A 17,347-nucleotide genomic window follows, 5' to 3' on the forward strand; every position below is an offset into this window, starting at 1 on the left:
ATCCAGGAACACTCCGAGGTTTCTTACAGTGGACGAAAGATGGCTAGCGAGAGGGCCTAGGGCATCAGCTAACTGGTCTAGCGGAGTGTGACTACCAAAGACTATGATTTCGGTCTTATTCTCGTTCAATGTAAGAAAATTATGTGATAACCAAATTTTAACTTCATGCAAACAGTTGAACAGAGGTTGCAAAGAAGCAGTCACATCGGATTTCAAAGGTAAATAAATCTGGATATCATCGGCATAACAGTGAAAGGAGATGTTGTATTTACTAAAAATTAATCCCAAGGGCAACATGTACAAAGAGAAAAGAGCAGGACCGAGCACGGACCCTTGAGGCACACCACAATAAATAGGGACAGAAGCCGAGGAGTGTTGCCCCATAGCAACAGAGAACGACCTCTCTGAGAGATAGGATTTAAACCAAGATAAAACCGTACCTTTGAGACCAACAACATGTTCCAGTCTTGATAGAAGAATGTTGTGGTTAACCGTGTCAAAAGCAGCAGACAAGTCAAGTAAAACTAAGACCACAGAATATCCAGAATCAACAGTTAAAAGAAGATCATTAAAAACTCTAAGTAAGGCTGTCTCTGTGCTGTGGCGAGGTTTAAAACCAGACTGAAACTTTTCATTAATACCATTTGCATCTAAAAAGGCCTGTAGTTGTTTTAGAACTACCTTTTCCAATATTTTGGAAATAAAAGGGAGTTTAGAGATCGGCCTGTAGTTGGTGAGACCAATTAGGTCAAGATTTTTCTTTTTCATAATAGGTTGCACAACAGCATGCTTAAAGACAGACGGTACACAACCTGATGACAATGATGCATTCAGCAGAGATAAGATACAAGGACCAATAACATGTAAAGCTTCCTTAAAGAAACGAGAAGGAAGAATATCATGCGGGGAACCAGAGATTTTGAGATGATCAATTATATCTTTTAAAGCAGAATAAGACACTGGCTCAAACTGTTGAAAGACAGTCAAGCATTCAGAGGCTGGAACTGGGTCTAAAACTGATGATGGATGAGATGGATGAGAAGCCCTTAGAGCTGAGATTTTATCAGAAAAATACTTTAAGAATTTATCACAAAGAGTAAGGGAAGCATCCCTATAAGTGGTAGTGCGAGGGTTTATCACAGAATTAAAAGTATTAAAAAGTGCTCGGGGGTTGTGGCTATTAGTCATAATAATGCTAGACAAAAAGGCAGATTTGGCAGCTTTAACAGACTTTTGATACTTAGATAGACAATTATGGAGGATGTCCAGAGAGACGTGGAGTTTGTCTTTCCTCCATTTTCTTTCAGCACGACGACATTCACGCCTAAGGGCGCGAGTAGTATCATTTAGCCAGGGTTGTGAGGATTTGGCACGTTTAATTCTCAGAGGTGCCACAGAGTTAAGGATGTCAGCGCATGTAGTATAAAAGAGGTTAGCAAGCTCATCCGCTGATAAAACCCCATTACAGTTAGCATCAGAGAGGGGAGAGTCAAGGAAAGCATCAATGAAGTGGGCGATTGACTGGGAGTTAATCGTGCGCGATTGCCGCACAGGACCATCACTGTTCAAGTCCACAGCGCTCGCTACAGTATTAAACAAAACCGGAAAGTGATCTGAAATCCCAGAGTCCTCTATGTCCGTGATGCAAATATCCAGACCATAAGATAGTACCAAATCAAGTATATGACCTTTAGTGTGAGTTGGTTCACTTACCCACTGGGTGAAATTGAGGGTGCTAATAAGAGCGAGGAAATCCTTAGCTAGCGAACTGTCCTCACAGCAAACACGAATGTTGAAGTCACCAACAATTAATATACGGTCATAACGTGGCACTAGGCTCCCCAGTAGATCAGCAAATTCTGGAAGAAAATCCTTAATAAGTTTCGGGGGACGATACACCACAGCGCAGAGGATGGAGGGGATGCTTACAAATGGCGAGCCTTCGAGCAATGGTGCCAGGACCGCCACACTCTCCCATTTCAGTGCTCTATTGTGGATGTTTTGACATTCCTGCAGGAGCTGCTGGATAAGGGCCTTTCATTTTCGACAATTAAGGTTTATTTGGCAGCTATATCTGCTTGTCATATTGGCTTTGACGGGGTGACACTAGGTGCGCATCCCCTCGCCATACGTTTTCTGAAAGGAGTTCGCCGGCTGAGGCCCGTGCTTAAGTCCAGTGTCCCTGCTTGGGACTTGTCTTTGGTGCTGGAGGCCCTTTGTAGCCCCCCATTTGAACCCATTGAGTCTGTGGATATGAAATTTCTTTCATATAAGACTGCATTACTTCTCGCTTTGGCTTCGGCAAAGCGAGTGGGTGACCTTCATGCGCTCTCTGTGCATCCCTCCTGCATACAGTTCTCTTCTGATGGCCACAAGGTCGTATTGCGTCCAAATGCTGCCTATTTTCCCAAGATCATGCCTGCATCTTCTAGCTCAATGGAGTTTGAGTTGCTGAGTTTTTGCTCCCCTCCTTTTGCATCTGAGGAGCAGAGGAGGATGCATTCTCTTTGTCCAGTGCGTGTGCTACGCACCTACATTGAGCGCACTCAGAATGTGCGTTTATGTGACCAGCTGTTTGTCTGCTTCGCTAATCCAAATAGAGGTAGAGCTCTGTCGAAACAGAGGCTGTCCCACTGGATTATAGAAGCTATCTCACTGGCATACGGCACCAGTGGTCTTGCTTTGCCCCACGGGGTGAGAGCTCATTCCACCAGGGGGATGGCAACCTCATGGGCTCTTTTTAAAGGGGTGCCTGTAGCTGATATTTGTGCGGCAGCTATCGGTTGGACGTTACAGCCCCTTCGGTGGCTCATGCTGTCCTTTCTGCTGGGTCTACCACTCACTAAGGATGTGGTGGTCCGATTCGGTGGCTGCTCTGTGGGGCGTGTATATATGTCCCATACTTATGTGTTGTACCGAGTGAATCGACTGAAAGGGAACGAATAGTTATGTCTATAACTTCTGTTCCCTGAAGGAGAGGAACGAGGTCCAACACAAGGTGGCCCCACTAAGCAGTTTGGCTCGGTGAAGAGCGGCTATCGAACTGAGGGATGACTGTGATGACAGCGGCTATATGTGCAGGCGGGGCCGTGCGCGTGTCATCACACGTCATCTGCCTTAAAGGCGTGATTAAAGGTTTCTTCAGCCAGGACACTCGAGGGCGTGATATCCCATACTTATGTGTTGTACCTCGTTCCTCTCCTTCAGGGAACAGAAGTTATAGACATAACTATTCGTTTCTGTGACTCCAATCCAAGGTCTGACTGCTGTATCCTGACGTCGTGGGAAGCCAGCACCGAAGTCTGTCGACAGCCCTCTCCAGGTAGAGGTGAAAGACCTGGGACGTTAATTCGGGTCCAGGCCGGTGAACATTTCTGGTCCACGACATTGGGATCCAGCCAGACGATTTGATAACCAGCAAAAGACGACTGAGGGTGAGGAAACACTGTTTAGGTCTAACACGCCGCAAGGGTCTAAGTTTTGCGCAACAGGTCTAACAAGCCGCAAGGGTCTAAGTAGGTCTAACCCGCCGCAAGGGTCTAAGTAGGTCTAACCCGCCGCAAGGGTCTAAGTAGGTCTAACCCGCCGTAAGGGTCTAAACAGGTCTAACCCGCCGCAAGGGTCCAAACAGGTCTAACCCGCCGCAAGGGTCCAAACAGGTCTAACCCACCGCAAGGGTCTAAAAGGGGTCTAACCCGCCGCAAGGGTTTGAAGAAATAATTCACACGTGAAATAGGTTGAGTTCGCCGAAAGGAACTAAGTTTAGACTGGTTTCAAAAGTAGCCGTGAAATACTTCGTGACAAATCAGCGCGCAAATGTCTATCTGTGTGTATGTATATGTGTTTTGGAAGTAAGTTGATTTTACAGCACAACATGTTGCTGAACTACTTCCATTGTTTTTTATTGTTTTCTTTGTGTATCCTGCAAAAGCCCACGTACCGTCTCATAAAACTGACACCGCTCCGTGAATAGCGCGGAGTAGAAGGGTGTGTCAGCCACCACCCCCGAGTCTAGTACCAGAGAAGGCTCTGCAGTTCTGTGAAAATGGGGAATCAGCCCACAAAACTCACTGCTGACGAACAGTGGCTAGAAAAGAAATGTCCAGGCGCCGGACAAATCAGTGCTTGTAAATGGAGAAATCTAAGAAAACAAAATGTCCCATTTGAGAAGGAAAATGCAGCCCCTCAGCATTAACACAACTGAAGGAAGTTCTTTTGAAAGAAAGGAAAACGCGCGCAAGGATCACAATATTTCCAGGCCTGGAAAGAAGAAGCAGCTAGGCGAGATGAAAAGAAAAAAGAAAAAAACAAGAGAAAGAAGATAAACAGTCAGAAAAACAGAACTTAACTGCCAGTTTAGTAAGACCAGAAGACGAGACACTGTACAGTCCTCGCAATCCTTTTGTTAATCCACCACCCATTCCTGCAGCCGCATCTACAGCACCACCCGTTATATACTCACCCATATTAGGAAGAACATAATAATCCCTCATCAAGTGAAAACTAGAGATCAAAGTAGTTTAAAGTAGTTTAAAAAGGTTGGAAACAGTCCCCACTGAATAGATATAAATACAAGAAGTACAAAATAAAATAAACAAAAGGCTAAATTACATTAGAACTTATCTTTAAGTCAGGTGTCTTAGCTGAAGAACTACGGGGTGATTTAAAGAAATCCCCTGTCAGGAACGAAGGCTGAAGTATGCCAAATTACACGAGGACTGCACCCAAAATCAGTCCCAACATGTCTGATGTAATGACGGATCCAAATTTTGAATTTCTGGTTCAAATTGTCATCATTTATGGAAGCAGCCAGGACAAAGGTACAACAGTGAGTGTCTGCAGCCATCTTTGAAATATGGTGGAGGCTCTGTCATGGTTTGGGGCTGTATTTCACCCAGTGGTGTTGGAGAACAGCTTCCACTGTCAATGCAGTAAAACCTGGATAGAAAAACACACAGCGAGACACTATCAGTCATGGACCAGACCTCAACATTATTGAATGAACGTGGCATCATCTTCACAGTGAACAGAAGAGAAGGCAGCCAATATTCAAAGATATCCTTCATGAAGCCTGGAGAACTATTCGTGAAGACTACTTAAAGAAATTAAAAGAAATGACACAATGACCTTTGTAGAATTTGGAGTTTCAATAAATTACTGAGACTCGATGATTTTACGCATTATTTTCTGATAGAAATGAGGTAACCTAACGAATACTAGGAAGGTCAAGCAGTTTCTTTCATGAGTTTCATTTTCACCGGTCATTCTTTTCATTTTTGAAAGCAACACTTCCCTTTTAACGAAGCAATCCTACAGTATCATGTTACGGCTCTACCGCTCAGAATCAGACAAAGCTGAACTGACTTTTCCCCCTTCACATGTAAGCATTTTCCACACCAGCAGATGAAGGTTACTGGTTTCTCTGACATGAACCTGCAGTCAAGAATACATAAAAACAATGCTGTGTGTTCAACACTGAGGATCAGGAAATGTTTAATAACTCCAGAAATTCTATTAATAAGCATAATTTTCTTTCTTTTGTTAGAGAGTTTGTCTTTTCCTCTTATTTGTCTCTCACTCTGTTTGGTCCTTGACCTTTGTGTAAATTAAGACTGCTTAATTAAGATAAATAGACTGCTATACCTCCAGCACCATCCTTAAAACCTTCTCCCTCACACAGAGAGAATTATGACCTTGTTTTCTGCCTAGCTGACACCTACAGATTTACATCCCTGATAAGCAGAAGGAGTCTCACTAGCTGTTTAACGTCTCCCATGAACTTACAATGGCCCCACCGTGTGTGTGTGTTGTGAGTACAAGAAAATAATTATTATAATATGATGTGTTAAATTTGTTTAGATCAGATGAATAGGAAAGGATTTGTCTCTGTGTTTCAGTTTGGTTTAGCTGTAGCCTGAGAGTGTGTGTAATTGTTTAGAGAGAAAGGAATTTATGGACACTGGGGGTCTGCCTGCCATAAAAGGAGACAGGAAGCTACAGTTGGGGGTTGCTGATGCTTGTACCTTTAATAAAACTCATAATTGTTATAAACTTAGAAGTAGGTTTGTAGGAGACTCTCCACATGCTTATCTGTAAATGTAAGACAACAAGAGGCCAATGGCCCAGTGGATGCAGAGTGGGAGTCTCAGTGTTTGTAATATGTTAACTGTGTTTTCTATGTTGTGTAGAGGAATTTGGTGTAGCTTGGGTGAGATTACTTTTATGACCTCCAGGAAGTCACGTATACAGACACACACCCACACCCACATACACACAGGTACGCGCACACACTCACTCACGTGCACTCACATAGACACACGGGTACCCGCACACACTCACTCACGTGCACTCACATAGACACACACGGGTACGCGCACACACTCACTCACGTGCTCGTGCATACACACAGACACAGAGTTTGCAGGACACCATGGGGGTTTTATGATAGGGTCGCTTCTACAAAACTGTGTTTCACAGACAAAGGAGTGAAGATTTGCAGAGGGACACCGGCCTTGCACATCTCCCCTTCTAGAAGATGCTTAAATGAAGATGAATAAAGATGAATAAAGGTTTTGTGAAATGACTACTGAGTTCCGGTGCCGTCTCTGGATGTGTGATAGAGCATACGGCCCATTTGTGGTGCACATGCATACAACTGGTGACAATGTGATTCTACAATCACTGAAGTGATATGGTTAAAACATGTGATCAATACAACAGAAAGGAAATCTTCCGCCATAAGTACTTTGTGTGTTCTGACATTTTTGTTTATCTTTGTGTATCTGGGATGTTGTGTTGTTGTGTATTCCCTCGTTATCCTCTGTCTATATATTGTCTTGTGTTTTCCTTTGCTCCTCATCGGGTCCGTCTGCTTATCTCTCCTCTAGGTCTCCAAGTCCCAGGTTTCCTCAAGCTTTCTGTATTGTTTTTCTATGTATCTCTCGTGTTGTGCAGCCAAAAATAAAGCCTTCCTCTTTGTTAAATTTCCACCTCTGTTTGTTTGCATTTGGGTCGGCATTCTCCACACCATCTGCATTAGAAGACATAGTACAAAGATTAACATGCCCAAATAACCTTTTTTCCATCCTCTTTTTTTCAAGTGATCATCTAGATTTATCTTATGAACAAACATGGTAATTGATTTCAGTCATCTGTCCACATTTGTACTTCAGCACAACAGGACTGTGAGTATTACTGCAGAATGCTTGGAAGTGTAACCAGAATCAGTTTACAGACAAGTACTGTCTTGTGTGACATTTGTGGTTATCTTTAGTTATCTGGGACATTACAAACTGACACTGTGGTGAAAAAATCTGGGGTTAACAATTTATGACTTGTTTGAACGGGGGAAAAAAACTTGTTGAACTAGACATGCATAACATGATCACCTCCCTTCTGAACGCTGCACGTAGCTACGACAAAAAGAAATTCAGGATTGACATTTCCAAGAAAAATGATACTGGGAAGCAAATTCATATTACTGACTTTTATTCATTGTATGATTTAATGATAGCTGTGCTTTTATCTTCTTCTGCATTCTATATATTTATTGGTTTATTTGTTTTTATCATGCACTATTATTTGCATTTTTAAATGACTTATGATTATTGATCCAAATTTTGAATTTTTAGTTCAAATCTTTGTCAATATTTGTGTAAGCATCCAGGAAAGAGGCACAACAGTGAGTGTCTGCAAGCTGCACATATAAAAATGTATACTCCCCTAACAGAGATATACAATACACTTAAAACATGCTGTAAATGAAAGAATCTGTGAAAACTTGGCAATTTTATACCCAAACTTTTATTCTTTAAGCTGCAAAGTTTGTAGTTAATTCTCAGAAAATGACTCCCCCCCACCGCCACTGGAAAAACAAAACAACCAAAGACAAAAATAAAATATGTATAATTTGATAGATATAAAATAAAATTAGAATATATGTAATTGCTTATCTATTACTACTTTAGTGTAGTGTGAATGGCCATGGGGGAGATCGTTAAAGGAAAAGCTATAAAACTAATCAAAATACAATAAAATGTCAAAATCTCTGCATTCGTTCACATATTTCATACCCATGCAGTGGGACAGATTGGAGTCTTTGTCAGGCAGATTCTGGTGCCTGGGTCATATGTTATGTTTCTGTTTGACCCCTTGTTCAACATGTTTTGTTGATACAATCAAGGTGCCTGAACAGGAGATGCAGTATACGTAAGCCATACAAGCCATGAGATGCAACTGAAATCTCCTCTTGAAACTTGAACCTGGAATGTTTAAAGTCAACCACTGAAGTTAGTTTTTCAGAATGTATGAAAATTGTTGTTTACAGCTGGATAACGTGGTCTACATGGAAACAATGCTTTTGCAAACAAAACGTGAAAAATAAAATGACAGTGCCATCTAGTGACATTTTAAGAATATTGACAGTTAAATGTTATCAGGTTTTAAATGGAACATGAAAAGACCGACATACATTAAAACACACTTGGAAAAATGATAATTGAGTAGATTTGTTTGATGGTTGTAAGAGTAAAAACATCTGAAGGTTCAGTTACTTTGTCTCTGTACTTTGGTAGCACTTATTAGCCATATATATCTATACAACTATAACTATAACTATACTCACAAAATGGGTAATATAATTACTATTTCTCCTTGTTACGACTGTTGTCGTAATTTTAATATGTAAATCTGAGTGTGCAGGTGATTCTCCATGATTGGTGCATCCAGGGTGGACGGATCGTACCGATTGGCTAATGACCGGGAGGCAGCGCATAAGAAGACACCGTCAGGGACTGCCAGGTCATCCATCCTCGGCCCATCCCAACCGGCAGACAGTGTGTTCACTGTTAGCAATGTTTGTTTAATGTAGGAGCATGTAGGGGTGGACCGCCTTTTTGTTTGATTACAGTTTTATCCTGTTTTTTTTTTTTAGGTAGGGAGGTAAGTCATTGTCGTTTGGTTTAATTCTTTTGAATAGGTAAGTTTGATTTATCCCTGAGATAGCCTCCCTTTTTTTTGTTGTTTTGGTCTTGGGTTCACCCCGAAGTTATAATTCGCTCCCTTCCTTTGTTTCTAAATTCACTCATTGTAAATAAATCACTGTCAAAAAGTATTAATTGCGTGATGTGCTGCTTGGGGTCGTACGGGAATGGATCACCCCTTATGTTATGGTCTGGCTGCGCCTAGACGGGCCATAACACTCCTAAAGACTTTGTCACTAACTCATCGTCATATGGTCAACTGTGTTTAGAACTAGCTGACTATAAATAAATAAATAAATAAACTTTAATCAACAATGACACCAGCACAGCAAAGTTGGCAGTGTCATAAGATTGGTGCACCAGTCTTATGTAGTAAAATATTTCATATATATATATATATATATACATGCATATATATATATATACATGCATATATATATATACACACACATATATATATATATAAATATACACACACACACACACACACACACACACATATATATATATATATATATATATATTAACACACCTCAGCTGTGGCTCATGAGGCAGACCTGCAACACAAGAAAAGGAGGAAAAAAACTCTTCTACAGAGGGAGAGCCACTAGAGGTCAGCGACCGTAACACCCCCCCACATAAAATATCACATACAGTAAACAGACACTTTTAACAACTGTCACCAAGTCTGTTACTGGGGTTAATACTGGGTCCTGGACAGTGCATCAGCCACCACGTTGTCCATACCTCTCTGATGTCGGATGTCTATGTTGTACTCCTGAGCAAGCAACGCCCATCTCATCAATCTTTGGTTGCGATTGTACATGTGTTTTAGGAATACCAGAGGGTTATGGTCAGTATAAACCATAACAGGGGTGGTGGTTGACCCCACGTACACGTCGAAATGCTGCAGAGCAAGCAACATGGCCAGGGTTTCCTTCTCAATGGTGGAATAGTTGAGTTGATGAGGCTTGAACTTAGCTGAGAAGTAGGAAACCGGATGACTGACACCATCAACTCCATCCTGTAACAGTACTGCTCCAGCGCCAGTAGCGCTTGCGTCCACTTCCAGCTTGAAGGCCTTGCTGAAGTCCGGAGCAGCCAGTACAGGGGCACTGCAAAGGAGAGACTTGGCACAGTCAAATGCATGTTGGCACTCAGCAGTCCATACGAAGGGTTCCTTTGGACTGCACAGATGAGTCAGGGGAGCCACTACTGTCGAAAAGTTCCGGCAGAAACATCTGTAGTAGCCCACTAGACCCAAGAAATGCCTGAGCTCCCGTCTTGTGGTGGGCACCGGGTAGCTCAGTACGGCCTCCACTTTTGCATTCACGGGGCGCACCTGGCCGTGTCCTACTTGTTTTCCGAGGTATGTCACTACCGCCTTGGCAATTTCACACTTTGCCAGGTTCAGAGTTAGGGAAGCCTGGGTTAAACGAGCAAAAACATCCCTCAGAGTACTCACATGATCAGTCCAGCAAGAAGAATATACCACAATGTCATCCAAATACACATTACAATTGTTAATGTCCGCTAACACAAAGTTCATAAGTCGCTGGAAAGTGGCCGGTGCATTCCGCATGCCAAACGCCATCACTGTGTACTGCAAGAAATGGTCTGGAGTAACAAATGCTGAAATATCAGAGGCTCTGCTAGTTAGAGGAACCTGCCAGTACCCTTTTAACAGATCTAGCTTTGTTATGTAGGTGGCGGCTCCAATACTGTCTATGCAGTCTTCCATGCGAGGCAACGGGTATGAATCAGGGACTGTGACTGCATTTACCCTCCTAAAATCAGTACAAAAACGAGGAGAACCATCTGACTTTGGTGTCAGCAGACATGGAGAGCTCCAAGAGCTATGGCTAGGTATCGCCAAACCATTTTCAAGCAGGTACTGTACCTCTTTTTTCATTAATTACCTCTTGAGTGGGGGGCACCGGTATGCGTGTTGCTTAATAGGGCACGCATCACCCACGTCAATGTCGTGCTTTAACACTGGGGTTCTAGATGGTACATCCCCAAACAGACTAGGGTGTGCTTGGATCAGATTTTTCACGTCATCTTTCTCGTCATGAGGAAGATAGGAGAGGTACGTGTCTAAGGCACCAAGAACCTCTGAGTTTGCGAGCCTGCCACTCTGTTTTTTTTTTGTTTTGTTTTGTATTTATTTATTTATTTTTTTTAGATGTCAAATGCCATTTATTTCCTCTATCCATGTTAGAATGACTTTATTAATGTTACTACATACAGCTTCTTTTTGTATTGAAATACACTATACAAAATGAAATATGGTCACAAATACCTTAGCAAATGAAATACTTTTTTTTTAAAATTACATTGAAATGATATTAAAGAACTCAAAATCAGGTTATCAGACCTTCATGATTAATTCTGTTACATCATCCAAAACTGACCAAGTTTATACAGCTATGCGACATAAATTACACTTTAAATACACTCTGTTCACATATGGGTCCCACATACACAGTCACACTCGTTTCACTCCTCTTTGATAAGTAAGCAGACCTGAACCACATTAATATGCAAAGTCTGCAAATGTTTTTAAATTGCAGAGTTTTTAATTTTTGTAAAACATTCCAGAAATAGGTCTTCCAAAAAAAAACAAACAAAAAAAAAAAAAACATGAAAGGACTATTTTTCTGCTGTGGTTTGAATAATCGGCTTTATTTTTTTCCACCCACCTCGTATTTAACTGATTCACTTTGCCTTCCATTATCTGTAGCTGGTTATTATATGTAAACAAGGAAAGCTTTCCCCTTATGAAGAGGCAGGTTATTAATGGATTACATTGAGAGGACAGGCTGTAGGCACTGATGCTTTCACTGGTTCATTGTCCCATTAGAAGTACTCAATACTGTCATTCTGAGTCTTGGGGTGCTGCAGATCAGTCAGCTCAAGCGTTCCTCCATAAGCCGGGAGTTTCTCATAAACACTGAGGTGAACATATTCGTTTCCTCCCACATAGACCTGCAAGGAAAGTTAAAGGAGATGCTTGATGTGCACATAGAAGTAATCCTGATCATTTTATTTTATCAATGTAAGCCACAGCTGTGGGCCAAACAACATGCTAACATGTGGAAAAGGAGAATCCACATCTTCATATATAGAGTGGCTGATTGTTGTAGTGTACACAAACAGAACATTTGTTGAGCTCTGTTCATGGCTGACAGAGTTTATGAAGTAAATATGTGCTTATGCTTCTTTATTTAAGCCCTAGTGCACAGGTGTTGAACTCCAGGCCTCGAGGGCCGGTGTCTTGCAGGTTTTAAGTGTGTCCTTGATCCATCACAGCTGACTTAAAGGGCTAAATTACCTCCTCAACATGTCTTGAAGTTCTCCAGAAGCCTGGTAATGAACTAATCATTTGATTCAGGTGTGTTGAAACAGGGTGATATCTAAAACCTGCAGGACACCAGCCCTTGAGGCCTGGAGTTTGACACCCCTGCCCCTAGTGCACGTTGTGTGTGACAAGCGATCATTCACAAAAACTGGAAAAACTGGAACTGCTCGTCCTGTGCCACACCAGGAGTGTGAGGTGCACTTTGTATGGAATTTGTGAAATTTGTGTGGAAACAATGATTGAAAGCCTCAGCTATGATGCTAGAAAATCAATAACAGTTAAAGGTTTGCACACGCCTTCTTTTAAAATCACTACATATGTGAAGAGATAGTAACTGAAAACCCCCCACTGATCATTGCTTTAGTTTTCACCTGACAGATCACATTATCAATCAGTGCTCTTTTTAATTATATTTTATTGCATGCAAGACCTCGGAGCTTTGTAGTGTTGCCACTGCTTACTGCTTGCATTACAAACATTACCTTAATGAAGTAGTTGGTCCCAGCTACAAGCTGTGTTTTGTAATTCTTTGCAGTGAAAACCTCGAAGTTTCTCCTGGTTTTCTGCTCTGCGAGAGGCTTCATCTGAATAACAATGACAGCAACATCAATATGAAGCACAGGCCCTGAATAGGTGATAAAGCGATAGATCTTTCAGCCCTATTTTACTTTTTCTGCATAGTCCATCATAGAAAATGTAATCAAATGGAAAAGCCTCTTTTTAAAACTAGTTTTATTAGTTTTAATCTTTTAACTTTATGCATCAAGCAAAAATTAAATCATATGCAACTTTGAAATGTTAAAATTTGTTTAACATTTAAACCTGTTTTCTGCGCATTCCAGCACATAAAATAAAATAGTTTTTTGTGTTTACATTCACTCTTTCAAAGATGCAAGTAAAACACAGCATAAAATAAATCAAATCAAAGACTCAGCGGTCCTGTTGCTCTATTTTCCCCTGCTTAGCAGGAGTGGGGCAGGCGGAGGTTTGCCCTGGTGCAGGTGTGCCGCATGTCAGTGGAAGAATCTTGGAGTTTCTCTGTGAATTTCGTATTCCCGTGGCAGCGTACTTGGTGCTTGCTCGGAAGTTTAGGGGGGTTTTCGCTGTAAAAAGAAGTTTTCTTCCACGCAGTGAATAGCGAACACTAATGTTTTTGTCACTTTTTAAGGAATCAAACTCAAAGTAAGATCAGTATTTCCACGCTTTAAACGCTGCATGGTCGTTCTCTCTCCTGCACTGTCATGGTCCCCGTCAGTCAGTCAATCGGATTATGCGTTATTGCCCATCTCTGGTCCACATACAGAAAGTGTCATAGAAAGATTAAGGTATCATGCCACATTTGACCTCCGACCTCTTGTTCATGGTTACTAAATAGGGGTGGGTTTTTTTAATCGATTTATCGATTAAAATCGATTCTGGCTTGGATAACGTGAAATCGATTCATTAAAATCCTGAATCGATTTTTTTAATATAAATTTATTTTGCCCGAAATGCCAGAATCTCAGGTGAAAGATCACAAAATTTCAATAACCACCAAACAGCTAAGACAGTAAATGAGAGCAGGTACACGGATTCTGCACAAAGACGTAAACACACAGCGCAACCCGCGAATCAGAATCAGTGAGATGTCGCCTTTCTCAGCTGACGGCACGGACACGGTCGGGGCTGAAAGCCGACAGCTCGCTGATTCTGATGTTTCGGCGGGTCTGCGCTTTGTGTTCACGCCCTTTTTGCGCTGATTCTAAAGCTGTTAGTTTTATCTCTCTCCAAACAATATTGACTGAACCAGCAGCAAAAGAAGATCCAAACTACGCTTCACATGAACATCGTCATGAATTCACTCTGACTTTTGCTGTTTTGCTTCCACCACGATAAAATCACACTTCATGCACAGCTCTCTCTCTCTCTCTCTCTCTTTGTACTTCAAGAACAGTTTCCCTAAAAATCTGTTTTCTGCATTATTCGCTTGCTTGTTACGCACAAGTCTACCCCTGTTTACAGCACTGTCGGCCGCTGTTCCGAAAAGAAAACCTAATTTCTGCCGTTTCTGCCAATACTGAACAAATGTAAACTTTTTAAAATTATGCAAAATGCAAAACGCTGTGTCTGTAATAAAACCGCTGTAACGTCAGGGGTAACGTTCATATGTTGATTAATGGTTTTCTTTCATTTTTGATGTACTGCAGAATATTTTTATAAAATCCCAGGCCAGGAAAATCACCTTCATGTTTTTCTGTGTTTAATCTTCAGCTACTTTGACACAAAGGCATCTGCTGTGATGCTCACACCTTTGATAAAGTCTTGCGTGTGTCAGCTTCCTTTTTATAGATACAAAAATATGTAAATGTACCGATCTGAATTATAATATTTCTGACTGTCAAAATTTCCCAGATTCAAATCGAATTGAATTGAATCGAATCGAATCTAATCGAATCTAATCGAATTGAATCGAATCGAATCGAATCGAATCGTGGATCAAATCGATTCTGGACCCTGTGAATCGGAAACAAATCGATTCTAGAAATCAGTGACGATACCCAGCCCTATTACTAAATTAAGAGTCAAAGTGAAAGACAAATTTGAAACTTTGATACTTACTACCGTTGTTTGGAATAGATGGGAATATAGGGAATTATTTTTATTTGAAGACAGCGTTGTCAAGAGAGACAATGACCTGCCTAGTTAATAGGAAATATACTTTACTATGATATATAATAAGCTCATGTTATTCATGTACTTTATTATTAAACATTTAAACAATGCAATGAATGTTACACATGTAGTATATCTGTATAAATAAAAAAGAATTATGTCAAGTATAGTAAAGTGAGTTTCATCAGGACAAAATAAAGTGTTAAAGTGAATTTAAGTTAAAGCCTTTCAACTGGTGCGCTTGATGGTGTGGCTGTGTTGTACCTCAGTGAAATGGCCTTAATCCTGGGAAACTGCCTAAGAACACCCAGCTCAGACCCAGCAGATTTCAAATATTCCATCACCTCTGTTTCAGCAGAGTAGGTACAGTCGTCCTCCTCAAATGAAAAAAAGTCATCAGTGGAGTTAGCAGGGTTCTTGTGATCTTGAGCAGGTTATTAGTCTTCAAGAGACAACCCACGGCAATCTGTAGTAAGCATTGCCCTAACCATGTCTTTTTTCTCTTCTTCTCTGATCCAGCGTAACTTAAATTTAGGCAAAGTGACTGCAGCCAGGAGAGCTTCTTTATTGTCCATCATTGAGGAAAAGCACACCTTGATGGCCTATGAGAAAAAAACTACATCAGACACTTCACATAAGAGCATGATAAATAAAACAAAAATTTATTTTAGGGTAAGGCTATATATAGATTACCTTAACAATGATATCAGGGAGGGATGCTGTCAGCTTAAGCTCGTCCTGCAGTGCCAGCGTCCTGGACATTAGAATCTCCAGAGTTGGAAGAAGGATTCCAAAATAGCAGTTCTCTTCTCCTTGCAATATGTCTAGTGCAACAGTGAGTGGCTTCAACACGATACAATACTCCTTTAGGAACAGATACTCCCGATCAGTGAAGCATTTGATTCCAAACTGAGTGCAGACAGTATTTAATTCAGCAAGGGGAATGTCAGTGATCCTGGACAGAGCGTCGTGAAATGAATTCCATCGTGTTGAAACAGGTACTATGAGTTTTTTCTTGAAAAAATTATCTACCAACTCTGAAGCAACAGAAGAACGGTTTGCTTTTGTCCACATTGCAGAACACTTTGAAGTTGCACTTCTGTAGATGAATTTTGCCTCATTTGCTTGAAGCCATTTCTCAACATCATGAAAAATTAAGTTCAGTGTGTGTGATGCACACCTTAAGTGTGGAGGGAGAGAAAACTGTCCTTCAGATTCTGTGGAGAGGGTCTGCTCAACATCAGTAAATGTCACCTCTTCATCTTCTTCCGATTCCTCATCAGAGTCTGATTTTTGGAACATTCTAAAAGCTTTGATAAAATTGGACCCGTTGTCTGTCACGGTGGCTGTCACTTTAGAGTTCAGTCCATAAGCCGAATGTACTTGCTCGATTTCATTGCCGATGACATCATATGTGTGTCTCCCTCGAACTCTTTTACATGCTAGCGCTGCATCTACAAAAGTAGAAGGATCAATCCAGTGTGCCGTCATTCCGAGAAAACTTTTGTTATGGCTGGTCCAAATGTCAGCAGTCGTGGAAATATATTCCAAACTCTCGAATGTCTCTTTAAGCTCCATTTCCATGTCAGCATAACACTTATCTAAGTAAGTAGAAAACGTTTTTCGATCATGCAGTGCTGCTTTTTTGCCACACACAGGTATTTTGTTTAATATGCACCTAAAAGACGGAGACTCTACAGTACGCAGCGGTAGCATCTCTTTCACAACGTAGCCTGCAATCATTTTCTTAAGCTCACCTTCAGACACTTTCTGTGTTGCTGAAGTGAAATCAAGTTTCGTCTGCTTAGCAGGAGTTGCCGCGGTGTTATCCATGGATGATGAAGATGGCTCACTCAGAAGGCTTTGTCTGTGCTGCCGTGTCAGGTGCTTCAGCAGATTACTCGTGCTATTGACAGCGGCCGATAATTTTTTCTCCCCAGGACATAGCTTACATATTACCGTAATGTTCTTGTCTGCTTGTTTTAGAAAAGTGAAGTGACGGGAATATTTCCATTTCATAAAACAGGCCCTCGCTTCAGCCAAGTCCGACATCTTCCGCTGCACTACAGCGATGTTAAAGCGGCAGAGTTTATTTTTACCTTTAGAAGATAAATTATTGAAATTAAATAATGATTTTCAGCGAGTTTAGTTATTTTACAATGTAACGCAAGTACATTGTAAGTAACTGTATTTAAAATACCTAAAAATGAACAGCAATTAGTTACTCTACTTTTTCAGTGGAAAAGTAATTTAAATACAGTAACGCGTTACTTAGTAACTTAGTAACTTAGTTACTTGGTAACGCGTTAGACCCAACACTGGTCCACATGAACAGATTCAACTTTTGGAGACT

The 17,347-nt window shown here is 41.1% G+C and overlaps 2 protein-coding genes across 2 annotated transcripts; both read right to left on the reverse strand.

The window, feature by feature from the left end:
- Positions 1–11,585: 11,585 nt before the first annotated feature.
- Positions 11,586–13,355, reverse strand: LOC146380024 (cystatin-B-like). The gene is made up of 2 exons (XM_084938973.1): positions 12,825–13,355; positions 11,586–11,969 (listed from the first exon to the last, which is right to left on the reverse strand). The coding sequence occupies exons 1-2, from the start codon at positions 12,924–12,926 to the stop codon at positions 11,841–11,843; spliced, it is 231 nt and encodes a 76-aa protein (XP_084795099.1). The 5' UTR covers positions 12,927–13,355; the 3' UTR covers positions 11,586–11,840.
- A 1,880-nt stretch (positions 13,356–15,235) lies between these two features.
- LOC146380025 (uncharacterized) lies at positions 15,236–17,113 on the reverse strand. The gene is made up of 2 exons (XM_084938970.1): positions 15,688–17,113; positions 15,236–15,596 (listed from the first exon to the last, which is right to left on the reverse strand). Exons 1-2 carry the CDS (start codon positions 17,044–17,046, stop codon positions 15,432–15,434), a joined length of 1,524 nt encoding a protein of 507 aa, XP_084795096.1. The 5' UTR covers positions 17,047–17,113; the 3' UTR covers positions 15,236–15,431.
- Between the last annotated feature and the right edge of the window lie 234 nt (positions 17,114–17,347).

The sequence above is a fragment of the Perissodus microlepis genome, chromosome 9 (genome assembly GCF_051167445.1).
Source record: "Perissodus microlepis isolate ML-2025 ecotype Zambia chromosome 9, ASM5116744v1, whole genome shotgun sequence".
NCBI lineage: Eukaryota > Metazoa > Chordata > Actinopteri > Cichliformes > Cichlidae > Perissodus > Perissodus microlepis.